At 52.2% G+C, this 16390-nt stretch overlaps 1 protein-coding gene across 1 annotated transcript in view; it reads right to left on the bottom strand.

Annotated features, from left to right (window-relative positions):
* Nucleotides 1–4: 4 nt before the first annotated feature.
* The window catches only part of ITGA10 (integrin subunit alpha 10), a gene marked incomplete at its 3' end in the record, with an annotated part of 62552 nt that continues 46166 nt past the window's right edge, over nucleotides 5–16390 (bottom strand). The window contains exons 18-29 of the mRNA XM_040332053.1: nucleotides 14685–14795; nucleotides 13536–13621; nucleotides 13212–13353; nucleotides 9117–9209; nucleotides 8123–8199; nucleotides 7727–7816; nucleotides 5665–5749; nucleotides 4171–4284; nucleotides 4003–4089; nucleotides 2950–3063; nucleotides 1967–2062; nucleotides 5–88 (exon numbers count right to left, since the gene is read on the bottom strand). Coding sequence (XP_040187987.1) covers nucleotides 5–88; nucleotides 1967–2062; nucleotides 2950–3063; nucleotides 4003–4089; nucleotides 4171–4284; nucleotides 5665–5749; nucleotides 7727–7816; nucleotides 8123–8199; nucleotides 9117–9209; nucleotides 13212–13353; nucleotides 13536–13621; nucleotides 14685–14795 — 1179 coding nt within the window. The remainder of the gene's footprint in view (nucleotides 89–1966; nucleotides 2063–2949; nucleotides 3064–4002; nucleotides 4090–4170; nucleotides 4285–5664; nucleotides 5750–7726; nucleotides 7817–8122; nucleotides 8200–9116; nucleotides 9210–13211; nucleotides 13354–13535; nucleotides 13622–14684; nucleotides 14796–16390) is intronic.

Genomic DNA, 16390 nt, shown 5'->3' with positions numbered 1-16390 from the left:
CTAGTAGGAGGAGACCCCCGATGACGCTTCCAATCAGAATCCACAGGGACAGCGGCAGGAGGACGGGGTGCAGCAACTCCAGAACACTCTGCAGAGAGACACCCAATAATGACAAATCAGAGTCGTATTTCTGGAGCCACAACAGGAAGTGTGAAGAAATCTCTCTAAACTAAGAGAACACCCTCCAATTCATTATTGGAACAGGTTTCCCCATTGGAAGATTTCCCTTCACATCCTGTTCCAATGGGGACTAAGGGGGAAATTCCCTTAGTTTGGAAGATTTCCCTTCACTTCCTGTGCTGGAAAAACAACAGGAAGTGTGAGGAAATCTCTCCAAATTAAGGGAACACCCCTCCCCCTTAATCATCATTGGAACAGGTTTCCCCATGGGAAGATTTCCCTTCACTTCCTATTCTGGAGATACAACAGGAAGTGAAGGGAGATATTCCAGTGGGAATACCTGTTTCAATGGGGCCTAAGGGGGAAGTTCCCTTAGTTTGGAAGATTTCCCTCCACTTCCTGTGCTGGAGACACAACAGGAAGTGTGAGGAAATCTCTCCAAATTAAGAAAAATCCCCCCTTCATCATCATTGAAACATTTCCCTTCACTTCCTGTGCTGAAGACACAACAGGAAGAGTGAGGAAATCTCTCAAAATTAAGGGAAATCCCCCCCTTCCCCCTTATTCATCATTGGAACAGGTTTCCCCATGGGAAGATTTCCCTTCACTTCCTATTCTGGAGATGCAACAGGAAGTGAAGGGACATATTCCAGTGGGAATACCTGTTTCAATGGGGCCTAAGGGGGAAGTTCCCTAAGTTTGGAACATTTCCCTTCACTTCCTGTGCTAGAGAAACAACAGGAAGTGAGGAAATCTCTCCAAATTAAGGGAAACCCCCCCCCCTCCCCCTTATTCATCATTGGAACATTTCCCTTTTACTTCCTGTGCTGAAGAAACAGGAAGTGTGAGGAAATCTCTCCAAACTAAGAAGAATACCCCCCCCCCCCCCCCCCGGTCATCATTGGAACAGATGTCCCTATTGGAGGATTTCCCTTCACTTTCTGTGCTAGAAGACATAACAGGAAGTGTGAGAAAATCTCTCCAAACTTATGGTGCCTCCCTTTCTTATGGCACCTCCCCTTTTTATGGTGCCTCCCTCCCCGTATGGCGCCTCCCTTCCCTTCTTATGGTGCCTCCCCCCTTCTTATGGCGCCTCCCTCCCCTTATGGCGCCTCCCTCCTTCTTATGGCGCCTCCCTCCTTCTTATGGTGCCTCCCTCCCCTTCTTATGGTGCCTCCCTCCCCTTCTTATGGTGCCTCCCTCCCCTTCTTATGGTGCCTCCCTCCCCTTCTTATGGTGCCTCCCTCCCCTCCTTATGGTGCCTCCCTCCCCTTCTTATGGCGCCTCCCTCCCCTTCTTATGGCGCCTCCCTTTCTTATGGCACCTCCCCTTTTTATGGTGCCTCCCTCCCCGTATGGCGCCTCCCCCTTATGGCGCCTCCTTTCCCTTCTTATGGCGCCTCCCTCCCCTTCTTATGGCGCCCCCCATTCTTATGGCGTGTCCCCTTCTTATGGCGCCTCCCTCCCCTTCTTATGGCGCCTCCCTCCCCTTCTTATGGCGCCCCCCCTTCTTATGGCGCCTCCCTCCCCTTCTTATGGCGCCTCCCTCCCCTTCTTATGGCGCCTCCCTCCCCTTCTTATGGCACCTCCCCCCCCTTATGGTGCCTCCCTCCCCTTCTTATGGCGCCTCCCCCCTTCTTATGGCCCCTTCCTCCCCTTCTTATGGCGCCTTCCCTTCTTATAGCGCCTCCCCCTTCTTATGGCGCCTCCCCCCTTCTTATGGCACCTTCCCATGGCGCCTCCCCTTCTTATGGCGCCTCCCTCCCCTTCTTATGGTGCCTCCCCCTTCTTATGGCGCCTCCCTCCCCATGGCGCCTCCCTCCCCTTCTTATGGCGGCGGTACAGACCTGTGTCCGGTGCCGGGGGTTGTCGGTGAACAGGGCCCCGTCCTCCTTCACATTCAGGATGAACTCGCTGATCACTTTAACCGATCGAAACTTCGCCTGCAAGACAACAGAGACAAAGATGAGACTCCGCCCACTAGCGTCGGCCAATACCGCCCCAGATGATGGAGAACTGCAAGTCCCAGAACGCCACAACAGGATAGTCCCCCCTCCCCAACCAACTTACAACTTACTAATGATACTTCTAGAACCTTTCCATGGCATGTCATCGCTGGGTCTCTGTTCTTCTCTATGCAGATCATGGCTGGTGGGAGGGGCCAATAACATCGCTTCTATCTTAGTACTCCTCTCAGGACCTCTTATTCCTGATTCACGCAGTGGGAGGAGTTATGCAAATATCAGAATGCCTTAATGGGTGGGTGTCAGTCTGGAGGAGTGTGCGTTCCTAGGCAGACTGTATTTACATAGGTAACGCCCCCATGTGATGCTGAGCTCTCATGATTGGAGGCAGTAGGAGGAGTTATGCAAATACAAAACTGTTACAGTAACAACTTTCTATTTTTCTATCCCTGATCTTCTGTGTATTATATCTCCGTCTTCATGGACAGGAGGGGCGGAGCCAGACACAAGTGACCCCGCCCAGAAACACATCACAGCGCTACAAAGCCGCGATTGATGCGACGCGAGGGGCGGGAAATAACGTCTTCCTGTTTATCCCCTAGATGTGAGATCATTTCTTCCCGAGGACACAATAGAAGGTCTGTATAGAGGAACCCCATTGCAGAGCATCGCTCCCTCCCCTCCCCCTCCTATGTTCTGCAGATTATCCCACCACTGACCCCTCCAGAGATCTGCAGAGCATCGCACCCTCCCCTCCCCCTCCTGATATATTCTGCAGATTATCCCATCACTCACCCCTCCAGAGATCTGCAGAGCATTGCTCCCCCCGTATTCTTAGTGTATATAACATGGGGGGGGGGACTCACGTTGGTGAAGAAGTGGTTGTGGATGATGCGTAGGATGGATAGGGACACCTCAGTGTTGCGGGGGAGGGTAGGGATCAGGCAGGTGATGACCTCACAGAGGCTGTTGCTGCAGTTCTGATAAAAGAAGAAGAGATTAGTTGGGTGACACCATTCTCCTGACCCCCCTACCCATTCTCCTGACCCCTCCCCCATTCTCCTGACCCCCCTACCCCTCCCCCATTCTCCTGACCCCTCCCCCATTCTCCTGACCCCTCCCCCACTCTCCTGACTCCTCCCCCATTCTAACCCCCTCACCCATTCCCCCTCACCCCTCCCCCATTCTCCTGACCCCCTCACCCCTCCCCATTCTCCTGCTCCCCCCACCCCTTCCCCATTCTCCTGACCCCCTCACCCCTCCCCCATTCTCCTGACCCCTCCCCCATTCTCCTGACCCCCCCACCCCTTCCCCATTCTCCTGACCCCCTCACCCCTCCCCCATTCTCCTGACCCCTCCCCCATTCTCCTGACCCCCTCACCCCTTCCCCATTCTCCTGACCCCCCTCCGCCATTCTCCTGACCCCTCCCCCATGCTCCTGCTCCCCCCACCCCTTCCCCGTTCTCCTAACCCCCCACCCCCATTCTCCTGACCCCTCCCCCATTCTCCTGACCCCCTCACCCCTCCCCTATTCTCCTTCTCCCCCCACCCCTCCGCCATTCTCCTGACCCCCCCCCACCCCTCTCCCATTCTCCTGACCCCCCCACCCCTCCCCCATTTTCCTTCTCCCCCACCCCTCCGCCATTCTCCTGACCCCTCCCCCTCCGCCATTCTCCTGACCCCCCCCCCACCCCTCTGCCATTCTCCTGACCCCCCCCACCCCTCCCCCATTTTCCTTCTCCCCCACCCCTCCGCCATTCTCCTGACCCCTCCCCCTCCACCATTCTCCTGACCGACCCACCCCTCCCCTCCCCTATTCTCCTGACTCACCCCTCTCCCGTTCTTCTGCTCCCCTCACCCCTCCGTCATTCTCCTGAAACCCCTCACCCCTCCCCCGTTCTCCTGACCCCCCATCTCACCACAATGGGGGTGTGAATCAGGTCCTCGGGGTGTATGGGCAGCAGGGCGGTTCCCGGACGGGTGGTGTTGGATAACACACAGGTGACCTGATGGATAGATAATAAGAGGGGGTGACACCGGTGTCACCGAGTACAAGCAGAGCCGTGTCTCCCCCTCCCCCACCTTACATTGTCGGAGATGATCCTGGAGACGGACATGAAGTAGGAGCTGCCGTAGCCCATCGCCGGGGTGCGGATGTTCACCGAGACGTTGTGCAGAGGGTAACAGTCCGGGTACTGCACCTGGAGACAAGGACACGAGAGGTTCCAAACATGGACACTAGAGGGCGCCACTTTCCCTGTGTACCTCCCATCAACCGAGCATGAGAGATCGAGAGGTTCACATAGGAGGAGATAGAGAGATACAAAGTAACATTGTTTATAAACATTGTATCCTCTATCTCCTGTCTGATCAATGTTTATAAACAATGTTACTTTGTATCTTTCTATCTCAAGTAACATTGTTTATAAACATTGATCAGACAGGAGATAGAGGATACATTGTTTATAAATGTATCCCTCTAGCTCCTGTCTGATCAATGTTTATAAACAATGTATCTCTCCATTTCTTGTCGGATTGATGTTTATAAACACTGTTACTTGAGATAGAAAGATACAAAGTAACATTGTATATAAACATCAATCAGACGGGAGACAGTATTATACAAAGTAACATTGTATAGACGGGAGATTTTATCTCTCTATCTCACCAGGGGGCAGTGTATACAGGCTGTATCTGCTATGACCACCAGGGGGCAGTGTATACAGGCTGTATCCGCTATGACCACCAGGGGGCAGTGTATACAGGCTGTATCCGCTATGACCACCAGGGGGCAGTGTATACAGGCTGTATCTGCTATGACCACCAGGGGGCAGTGTATACAGGCTGTATCTGCTATGACCACCAGGGGGCAGTGTATACAGGCTGTATCTGCTATGACCACCAGGGGGCAGTGTATGCAGGCTGTATCCGCTATGACCACCAGGGGGCAGTGTATACACGCTGTATCTGCTATGACCACCAGGGGGCAGTGTATACACGCTGTGTGTGCTATGACCACCAGGGGGCAGTGTATACACACTGTGTGTGCTATGACCACCAGGGGGCAGTGTATACACGCTGTATCTGCTATGACCACCAGGGGGCAGTGTATACAGGCTGTATCCGCTATGACCACCAGGGGGCAGTGTATACAGGCTGTATCCGCTGTGACCACCAGGGGGCAGTGTATACACGCTGTATCTGCTATGACCACCAGAGGGCAGTGTATACAGGCTGTATATGCTATGACCACCAGGGGGCAGTGTATACAGGCTGTATCCGCTATGACCACCAGGGGGCAGTGTATACAGGCTGTATCCGCTGTGACCACCAGGGGGCAGTGTATACACGCTGTATCTGCTATGACCACCAGAGGGCAGTGTATACAGGCTGTATATGCTATGACCACCAGGGGGCAGTGTATACAGGCTGTATCTGATATGACCACCAGGGGGCAGTGTATACACGCTGTATCTGATATGACCACCAGGGGGCAGTGTATACACGCTGTACATGCTATGAGGTCATTATTATATATTCTTTTCAGCTCTACATACTTTGATACCTCTCAATGATCTCACCTTGAACTTTGTGATGAACTCTGGCCCGGAGTCTTGGCTCGGCCTCAGGATTGGCTGCACCTCGTACCGGTTCAAGCTGGACTCGCTGCAATGATAAATCACATTGATTGGTATCCTGACTGATATCATCAGCCAATAAAAAAATAATTCTGCCCCCCCCGGGGTCCCGAATGCAACCTGAAGGCTCACCAGCCACCTCCGCCAGATATCCTCCCATGTAGACACTAACCTCCTTGTCACACCGGGATGATGGGAACCCCTCATAATGGGCACAGCGGGTGTACAGACCCGGGAACTCAGCACAGGGATGGTGGGAACCCCTCATAATGGGCACAGCGGGTGTACAGACCCGGGGACTCAGCACAGGGATGGTGGGAACCCCTCATAATGGGCACAGCGGGTGTACAGACCCGGGAACTCAGCACAGGGATGGTGGGAACCCCTCATAATGGGCACAGCGGGTGTACAGACCCGGGAACTCAGCACAGGGATGGTGGGGACCCCTCATAATGGGCACAGCGGGTGTACAGACCCGGGAACTCAGCACAGGGATGGTGGGAACCCCTCATAATGGGCACAGCGGGTGTACAGACCCGGGAACTCAGCACAGGGATGGTGGGGACCCCTCATAATGGGCACAGCGGGTGTACAGACCCGGGAACTCAGCACAGGGATGGTGGGAACCCCTCATAATGAGCACAGCGGGTGTACAGACCCGAGAACTCAGCACAGGGATGGTGGGAACCCCTCATAATGGGCACAGCGGGTGTACAGACCCAGGAACTCGGCACAGGGATGGTGGGAACCCCTCATAATGGGCACAGCAGGTGAAACAGACCTGGGAACTCGGCACAGGGATGGTGGGAACCCCTCATAATGGGCACAGCGGGTGTAGAGACCCGGGAACTCAGCACAGGAATGGTGGGAACCTCTCATAATGGGTACAGCGGGTGTACAGACCCGGGAACTCAGCACAGGGATGGTGGGAACCCCTCATAATGGGGCACAGCGGGTGAACAGACCCGGGAACTCAGCACAGGGATGGTGGGAACCCCTCATAATGGGCACAGCGGGTGTACAGACCCGGGAACTCAGCACAGGGATGGTGGGAACCCCTCATAATGGGGCACAGCGGGTGAACAGACCCGGGAACTCAGCACAGGGATGGTGGGAACCCCTCATAATGGGCACAGCGGGTGTACAGACCCGGGAACTCAGCACAGGGATGGTGGGAACCTCTCATAATGGGGCACAGCGGGGTGTACAGACCCGGGAACTCAGCACAGGGATGGTGGGAACCCCTCATAATGGGGCACAGCGGGTGTACAGACCCGGGAACTCAGCACAGGGATGGTGGGAACCTCTCATAATGGGGCACAGCGGGGTGTACAGACCCGGGAACTCAGCACAGGGATGGTGGGAACCCCTCATAATGGGCACAGCGGGTGTACAGACCCGGGAACTCAGCACAGGGATGGTGGGAACCCCTCATAATGGGGCACAGCGGGTGTACAGACCCGGGAACTCAGCCCAGGGATGGTGGGAACCCCTCATAATGGGCACAGCGGGTGTACAGACCCGGGAACTCAGCACAGGGATGGTGGGAACCTCTCATAATGGGGCACAGCGGGGTGTACAGACCCGGGAACTCAGCACAGGGATGGTGGGAACCCCTCATAATGGGGCACAGCGGGTGTACAGACCCGGGAACTCAGCACAGGGATGGTGGGAACCCCTCATAATGGGCACAGCGGGGTGTACAGACCCGGGAACTCAGCACAGGGATGGTGGGAACCCCTCATAATGGGCACAGCGGGTGTACAGACCCGGGAACTCAGCACAGGGATGGTGGGAACCTCTCATAATGGGGCACAGCGGGGTGTACAGACCCGGGAACTCTGCACAGGGATGGTGGGAACCCCTCATAATGGGCACAGCGGGTGTACAGACCCGGGAACTCAGCACAGGGATGGTGGGAACCCCTCATAATGGGCACAGCGGGTGTACAGACCCGGGAACTCAGCACAGGGATGGTGGGAACCCCTCATAATGGGAGGCTCACCTCAGGGTGAAGAGCTCGGGTTGGTATCGGACGTTGGCGGTGAGTTGGACGGCGTTGTCATGTAGCGTGTCGTTCATCTCAATGTTGTCACTGCAGAAGAAAGAAAAGATTTAATGAAAGAATCTTCTTCTTATTTTCTTTGTCTGTAGCGCTCAGCTGACTCCGCCCCCTGCTGGCTATAAGTGGTAATTAATAAAAATATGGAAATACTAAATACACGATCGACGTTCTGATCGATGGAATTTTGTACTCTATACATAAGAGGGGAATGTAGAGAGTCTTCCTGTATTTTATACATGATAAGAGGTGGGAGGAGGAGAGTAAAGCTTTATGCAGCTCTGATGTCATTTCCTGCCCCGTCATGGCGGTGCTCCGGGGGGGGGGGGGGGGCCCCCCCTGCTGGCCGACAGCTTGATCTGCACGCGGTTCAGGAGATTGGTGCAGTCGTATTCGAACTCCAGGATGAACTGAACCTGAGGGAAGAGAGGAGGTCATGTGAGAATATCCATTCATTTCTATAGGAGGGCTGTGTGATGTCCGAGACCCTTATCTGAGAGCAGGAGGACCTCCAGGGGGCGGATCTAAGGGGGGGAGGTGCTGGCGGAGAGAGAGATTCAGCGAGTACCGATGGCGGCACTTCCAGCTCTCTACACAATGACTGTCTTCAGATACGGGACCCGACCCTCATACAGCCCTCAATTCTCCAGGATGGTGAAAAACCAGGAGCCGGAATTACCGGAGGAGCTCCAAATAGGAGGAAAGAGTTCAACTCCTTCCTGGAGAACATGAAAAATATTGTCCCATCTCCCACCCAGTCCCCCATCCCCCCATCTCCCACCCAGTCCCCCATCCCCCACCCCATCTCCCACCCAGTCCCCCTATCTCACACCCAGTCCCCCATTCCCCCATCTCACACCCAGTCCCCCACCCCCCATCTCCCACCCAGTCCCTCTATCTCCCACCCAGTCCCCCATCCCCCACCCAGTTCCCCATCTCCCCCCCAGTCCCCCATCTCCCACATCTCCCACCCAGTCCCCCATCTCCCACCCAGTTCCCCCAACATCCCGTCCCACCCACATCCCGTCCCACCCACATCCCATCTCCCCAACATCCCATCACCCCCACGTCCAGTCCCCCCCCCCACATTACATCCCCCCACTTCACATCCCATCCCCCCACTTCACATCCCGTCCCCCCACATCCCATCCCCCACATCACATCCTGTCCCCCACATCCCCCAACATCACATGCCCCCACATCCCATCCTGTCCCCCCAACATCCCATCCTCCAACATACCCACCCACCCCCCCCACATCCCATCCCCCCCACATCCCATCCCCCCAAAATCCCACCCCCCGACATCCCATCCCCCACATCCCACCCTCTCACCTTCTCCAGGGAGCGCAGGACCGGGTAGCTGATGCTGCAGGATCTGGTGTTGGATGAGAGCGCTGTACATTCCACCTTACTCAGAGCTTCTCCCTGTCAGAGAAAAAACTCCGTCATCATCAGGAGGTCGTCACTTCCCACGAGAACTCCTCAGGGCCACTCCACCCGGATCTCATATTCCAGACTTTGGTGGGAAACTGAGAGGTAAACCCCCTAAAAGTTCCCACCATCCCTGTGCTGAGTTCCTGGGTCTGTACACCCGCTGTGCCCATTATGAGGGGTTCCCACCATCCCTGTGCTGAGTTCCCGGGTCTGTACACCCGCTGTGCCCATTATGAGGAGTTCCCACCATCCCTGTGCCGAGTTCCCGGGTCTGTACACCCGCTGTGCCCCATTATGAGGGGTTCCCACCATCCCTGTGCGGAGTTCCCGGGTCTGTACACCCGCTGTGCCCATTATGAGGGGTTCCCACCATCCCTGTGCTGAGTTCCCGGGTCTGTACACCCGCTGTGCCCATTATGAGGGGTTCCCACCATCCCTGTGCTGAGTTCCCGGGTCTCTACACCCGCTGTGCCCATTATGAGGGGTTCCCACCATCCCTGTGCTGAGTTCCCGGGTCTGTACACCCGCTGTGCCCATTATGAGGGGTTCCCACCATCCCTGTGCTGAGTTCCCGGGTCTGTACACCCGCTGTGCCCATTATGAGGGGTTCCCACCATCCCTGTGCTGAGTTCCTGGGTCTGTACACCCGCTGTGCCCATTATGAGGGGTTCCCACCATCCCTGTGCTGAGTTCCCGGGTCTGTACACCCGCTGTGCCCATTATGAGGGGTTCCCACCATCCCTGTGCTGAGTTCCCGGGTCTGTACCCCCGCTGTGCCCATTATGAGGGGTTAATTTTGTTTATTGAAAAAATCTTACAAACAACAACTTATATCCAATAAAACCATAATAAATAAAACATATTTACAAAACAATTGAATATGACTATACAAAACAGAAACAAACACAAAAACATAATAAACGGTGCAAACCAAATTGCGCACAACATAATCCCTACGGGAGAGCCAGACTAAAGAGCATCACCATGCATGTCACCTTTTATATAAAGTGAGTGGGAACTGCCATTAAGGTGGCTGAGGCTGTTTCCTAGCCTGACTACTCCCTCTCCCCGGAGAACCAGCGCGCTTCGTTGCACCCTGGCACTCTTCATCCATAGAGGATGCAGAACTGAACGAGTCCCATTCATAGTCATCCTCAGACAGTACCGTAAATTTATTCGCCAAAGGCAAAACCTCAGGACTTAAGGTAACTGTACCTCCTTTTTGCCTCTCCTCCTTTTATCCTCCAACCACTCCATATCATCCTTGGACAACCCGGAGTCAGCAGCCTCCCCACACTCTTCACCCCCCTCCCCCCCATACTCCCTTCCCTTATCTACCCCCAGGCCAGCCTCTTCACCATCCTCCCCACTCCTCTGCACCCCACGATCCTTAACAGGAACCCTGCAGCATCGAGGGAGGGGGACTGGCACCGCACCTGATGCACCAGCACCTCTTGCTGCCTCTGCAATTTTAGAAGACACAGAAGGATTGGACACATTCTCTGCAACTGACACCTTACCTACAGACTGGGAAGACACGGACACATTGGGAATTGGCACAGTCTGGGGCACCACGGACACATTGGGAATTGGCACAGTCTGGGGCACCACGGACACATTGGGAATTGGCACAGACTCAGATGGACTCACAGGCCCTCCAGCTGTTGAGCTCCGAGCATCCTCCATGTCCAGGCGGAAGAACTCCCTCATGAGCTCAGGCTTATTGTGCATTGCCTCAGGACACTGACTATAAGGATGTCCCACCGCATTGCACAGATTGCACCTTATGAGGTTACAATCCTTAGCCAGATGTCCTATACCCTGGCACAGAGAGCACTTCATCACTGGACAGGAGGACGCAAGGTGACTCTTGTCTCCACATTTATTGCAGAGCTTTGGCTGGCCCGGATAGAAGATGGTCAGCCTGTCCCTCCCCAGGAAAGCTGAGGATGGCAGATGCTGGACGACATTATCAATGATCTTTAGTTTCAACTGAGCAGACCATCCCCCCGTCCATATTCCCCGATCATCCAGAATCTTCTTTAGGGGGCCCAGGACGTCTCCATACCTCCTCAGCCATATACATAGATCCCCCGGTGGTATGGACTCATTGCGGACCAGAATCGTGACCACTTTAATGAGTGGCTGGCGGGAGACAAGCTTGGGCATGAGCCCCTTCCAGTCCGGCAGGCCCCTACACACGTGTTCATATTTCTCCCAAAAAATGTCCAAAGACTCCGGGCGGAGAAAGGACAAATCATACTCATAGGAACCCGCCGGACTGATCAGGGCGAAGATATCTGCGGGCGTGAACCCCATCTGTAGAATCTTATCCACCACCGCCCTCCTGTGTGGGGGGATTCCACCGCCTTCCCACCTCAGCTGCACAACATTCCTCCTTTTAAACAGGGAGGAAGACAACCCATTCCCATGCTCCTTCCCTGCTTGTTCCCCCTTCCCAGATCCTGCAGCAGCAACACCAGCATAGGATTTCCTTCCACCCCCAGTACTTGCAGTCCTGTCCTTAGACACAGTCACACCTGCCGGCAAAGCGTCTGATTCAGCTGGGATTGTATTAGCAGAGGCAGGACCCACCCCCTCCCCCCGCTCTGTACACACAGCTCCAGTCCTGTCCAATGCAGACTTCTGCAGAGTTGTGGCACTACTGCACCCAGCATCTCCTCCATCATTCGCAGGTACAGCCGCTGTGCCTGGTCCAGGCAAAGTCACTGTATTGTCCATGGACCTCTCCGCAGACTGGCAGTTTTTATCAGGTGTATGCTGTACATTGTCCATGGGCTGACTGCCTGCAGCACTACAACCCTCAGCAAGCTTATTGTCAATAATAAAGTTCCCACCACCATCCTGCACACACACTGTACCTGCTTGCTGGGTTGTCACCTGTGCGATTTTATGGCTGGGATCAGAGCTTCCCTCAGCTGCTGCAGACTCCATGGTGGATCTTGCTCTCTCCACAGGACTAGAAACGGCATCCATCTTGACATCACCATCCGGGGAAGCCGCATCTGGAGGGGATTCCAACTTGGTTATGAAATCCAGCATGGCAGGACCTTCACCCTCCTGAGACATTCCACATTGCTGGGGTGTGAAGGGGGCAGAGGGCTCAGCGAATGTCAGAGGTGCCTGCACCTGCATCTCCTCGCTGGCTTCCCCATCCTCCATGCATGAAGCGGCTCCTCTTCTCATGCGATTAAATCGCTCCTCATTCTTATATATTTTTTTAAATATTCCGCTCTTCTCCTTCAGAGAATACAGCAAATCCTTCTGTTTCCTCACAGCTTGTTCCAGGTCCTTCAGCTCAGGCCTTAGAGCCGGTCTTTTCTTACTGTATACTTTAGCACAGATCTGTTTTTTCTTTCTGAACTCGGCCATCAAAACCATCAATTTCTCCTCCTCCTTCTCAATCCGCTTCAACTTACTGACAGTCCTCTGTCTAAAGGCTGACAGGGACTCATCTCGCCTTTGGCTAGGCCCAGAATCTTCCACAGGCCTATCCAGGGGGGCCCCGCCCGGCTCCTCCCCAGGATCCAGCATCCCTCCTGGGGAAGAGAAGTCACTCTAGCCCCTGGTCTCTGGAGCACAGGAGCAAAGGAACCAGCAACCACACCCTTCACTGACAAGGAGTGGAATGGCAGTTTCCCACCATCCCTGTGCTGAGTTCCCGGGTCTGTACACCCGCTGTGCCCATTATGAGGGGTTCCCACCATCCCTGTGCTGAGTTCCCGGGTCTGTACACCCGCTGTGCCCATTATGAGGGGTTCCCACCATCCCTGTGCTGAGTTCCCGGGCCTGTACACCCGCTGTGCCCATTATGAGGGGTTCCCACCATCCCTGTGCTGAGTTCCCGGGTCTGTACACCCGCTGTGCCCATTATGAGGGGTTCCCACCATCCCTGTGCTGAGTTCCCGGGCCTGTACACCCGCTGTGCCCATTATGAGGGGTGCCCAGTAGGGGGCAGTATGGAGTCTTTACCTTTCCAGTTATGCTGGAGAAGAGCAGATTCCGGGAGAACCAAACCTTCATACTGGTGTTGTAGGAATTCTCTTTCCGGTTCTCCAGCTCCACCTCCACCGCCAGCTTCTTCCGATCCCTGCGGATTATATGCGGCTTGTCTCTGGTGGCAAAAAAAAAAAAAAAAACGCATTGTGATCCGACAAGTCAGGTGACCTCAGAACGGCGTATAAATGAAGATAGAATTACAATGGCTCCGCCTATTAAAGCAGAACTCCGCCCCGAGATCAAATCCACCCACTGCTGCAGGGGCAGAGCCACCAAAAACTATTCCTGAGGGCTCACCGTGTGCCAACAATGTCCATCTGCGCCCTCAGAGAGAGGTCCGTGATACACTCGTCATCCTCCCCGCAGTCCTTGAAGAACGGGACCTGAAAAGGGAGAGACGGGGGGGGGGGGGGGCACACATTTATATAGCGCTGACATACACCAGAGCGCTGCACTGAGCCAATAAGTCTCTATACAGAAGAGCTTACACTCTAATGTCCCCTCCCCCCACAGTCACATCAGTCTCTGTACAGAGGAGCTTACACTCTAATGTCCCCTCCCCCCACAGTCACATCAGTCTCTGTACAGAGGAGCTTACACTCTAATGTCCCCTCCCCCCACAGTCACATCAGTCTCTGTACAGAGGAGCTTACACTCTAATGTCCCCTCCCCCCACAGTCACATCAGTCTCTGTACAGAGGAGCTTACACTCTAATGTCCCCTCCCCCCCACATCACATCAGTCTCTGTACAGAGGAGCTTACACTCTAATCCCCCCCCCCCCCCAGTCACATCAGTCTCTGTACAGAGGAGCTTACACTCTAATGTCCCCTCCCCCCACATCACATCAGTCTCTGTACAGAGGAGCTTACACTCTAATGTCCCCTCCCCCCACATCACATCAGTCTCTGTACAGAGGAGCTTACACTCTAATGTCCCCTCCCCCCCACATCACATCAGTCTCTGTACAGAGGAGCTTACACTCTAATCCCCCCCCCAGTCACATCAGTCTCTGTACAGAGGAGCTTACACTCTAATGTCCCCTCCCCCCCACATCACATCAGTCTCTGTACAGAGGAGCTTACACTCTAATCCCCCCCCCCCCAGTCACATCAGTCTCTGTACAGAGGAGCTTACACTCTAATGTCCCCCCCCCCCACATCACATCAGTCTCTGTACCAGAGGAGCTTACACTCTAATGCCCCCCCCCCCCACAGTCACATCAGTCTCTGTACAGAGGAGCTTACACTCTAATGTCCCCTCCCCCACACAGTCACATCAGTCTCTGTACAGAGGAGCTTACACTCTAATGTCCCCCCCCCCCCCCACAGTCACATCAGTCTCTGTACAGCGGAGCTTACACTCTAATGTCCCCCCCCCCCCCCCACATCACATCAGTCTCTGTACAGAGGAGCTTACACTCTAATGACAGATCCTGAACACTTACCAGCCTCCTCACTGATGAAGGGCACTTGTCATCCAGCACAGGGCTGGACTCCGAGTCGCTCAGGTTGAATCGCAGGAGAACGCCGATCGGCTTCAGATAGTCGGCTGTGTCCTGGGGAGGCAGAAAACTTCTAATTATGGCCACTAGAGGGCGATGAAGAGCAGAAGAAAAGATATTCTCTCTAATAGAGGAGATACAATGTAATGATTCCAGACACTTCAGTTTTTCAGACTCGGTGTTTACACGTTAAAAACTTTTTTTTGCTAGAAAATTACTTGGAACCCCCAAACATTATATATATATTTTTTCTAACACCCTAGAGAATAAAATAGCGATCGTTGCAAAACTTTCTGTCACACCATATTTGCGCAGCGGTCTTACAAGCGCACGTTTTTGGGGAAAAAAAAACATTTTTTTTAATTAAAAAATAAAGTTAGCCCAAATTTTTTTATATTGTGAAAGATAATGTCACGCCAAATAAATTGATACCCAACATGTCGTGCTTCAAAATTGCGTCCGCTCGTGGAATGGCGACAAACTTTTACCCATAAAAATCTCCATATTTAAAAAATTCTACAGGTTGCATGTTTTGAGTTACAGAGGAGGTCTAGGGCTAGAATAATTGCTCTCGCTCCAACGATCGCGGCGATACCTCACATGTGTGGTTTGAGCGCCGTTTTCATAGGCGGGCGCTGCTCACGTATGCGTTCGCTTCTGCCTGTGAGCTGGTCGTGACGAGGGCGCTTTTCTTATTTATTTTACTTGATTTTTACACTGTTTTTATTTTACTTGATTTTATTTATTTTTACACTGTTTTTATTTTACTTGGTTTTATTTGTTTTTACACTGTTTTTATTTTACTTGGTTTTATTTGTTTTTATTTTACTTGATTTTATTAATTTTTACACTGTTTTTATTTTACTTGATTTTATTTATTTTTACACTGTTTTTATTTTACTTGGTTTTATTTGTTTTTACACTGTTTTTATTTTACTTGGTTTTATTTGTTTTTATTTTACTTGATTTAATTTATTTTTACACTGTTTTTGTTTTACTTGATTTTTTTTTTACACTGTTTTTATTTTACTTGATTTTATTTTACACTGTTTTTAAAAACAATTAAATACATTTGGGTCACTTTTATTCCTATTACAAGGAATGTAAACATCCCTTGTAATAGAATTATTGCTCTCGCTCTAATGATCGCGGCGATACCTCACATGTGTGGTTTGAACCCCTGTTTTCATAGGCGGGTGCTGCTCACGTATGCGTTCACTTCTGCGCGCAAGCTCGTTGTGACGGGGCGCTTTAAAAAAAAATATTTTTATTTATTTTACTTGATTTTATTTATTTTTACACCGTTTTTATTTATTTTACTTGATTTTATTTATTTTTACACCGTTTTTATTTATTTTACTTGATTTTATTTATTTTTACACCGTTTTTATTTATTTTACTTGATTTTATTTATTTTTACACCGTTTTTATTTTACTTGATTTTATTTATATTACACTGTTTTTATTTTACTTGATTTTATTTATTTTTACACCGTTTTTATTTTACTTGATTTTATTTATTTTTACACTGTTTTTATTTTACTTGATTTTATTTATATTACACTGTTTTTATTTTACTTGATTTTATTTATATTACACCGTTTTTATTTTACTTGATTTTATTTATATTACACTGTTTTTATTTTACT

The sequence above is a fragment of the Rana temporaria genome, chromosome 13 (genome assembly GCF_905171775.1).
Source record: "Rana temporaria chromosome 13, aRanTem1.1, whole genome shotgun sequence".
NCBI classification, from domain to species: domain Eukaryota; kingdom Metazoa; phylum Chordata; class Amphibia; order Anura; family Ranidae; genus Rana; species Rana temporaria.
Note: the sequence above shows the minus strand (reverse complement) of the source record. Positions and strands in the feature narration are given on the sequence as shown.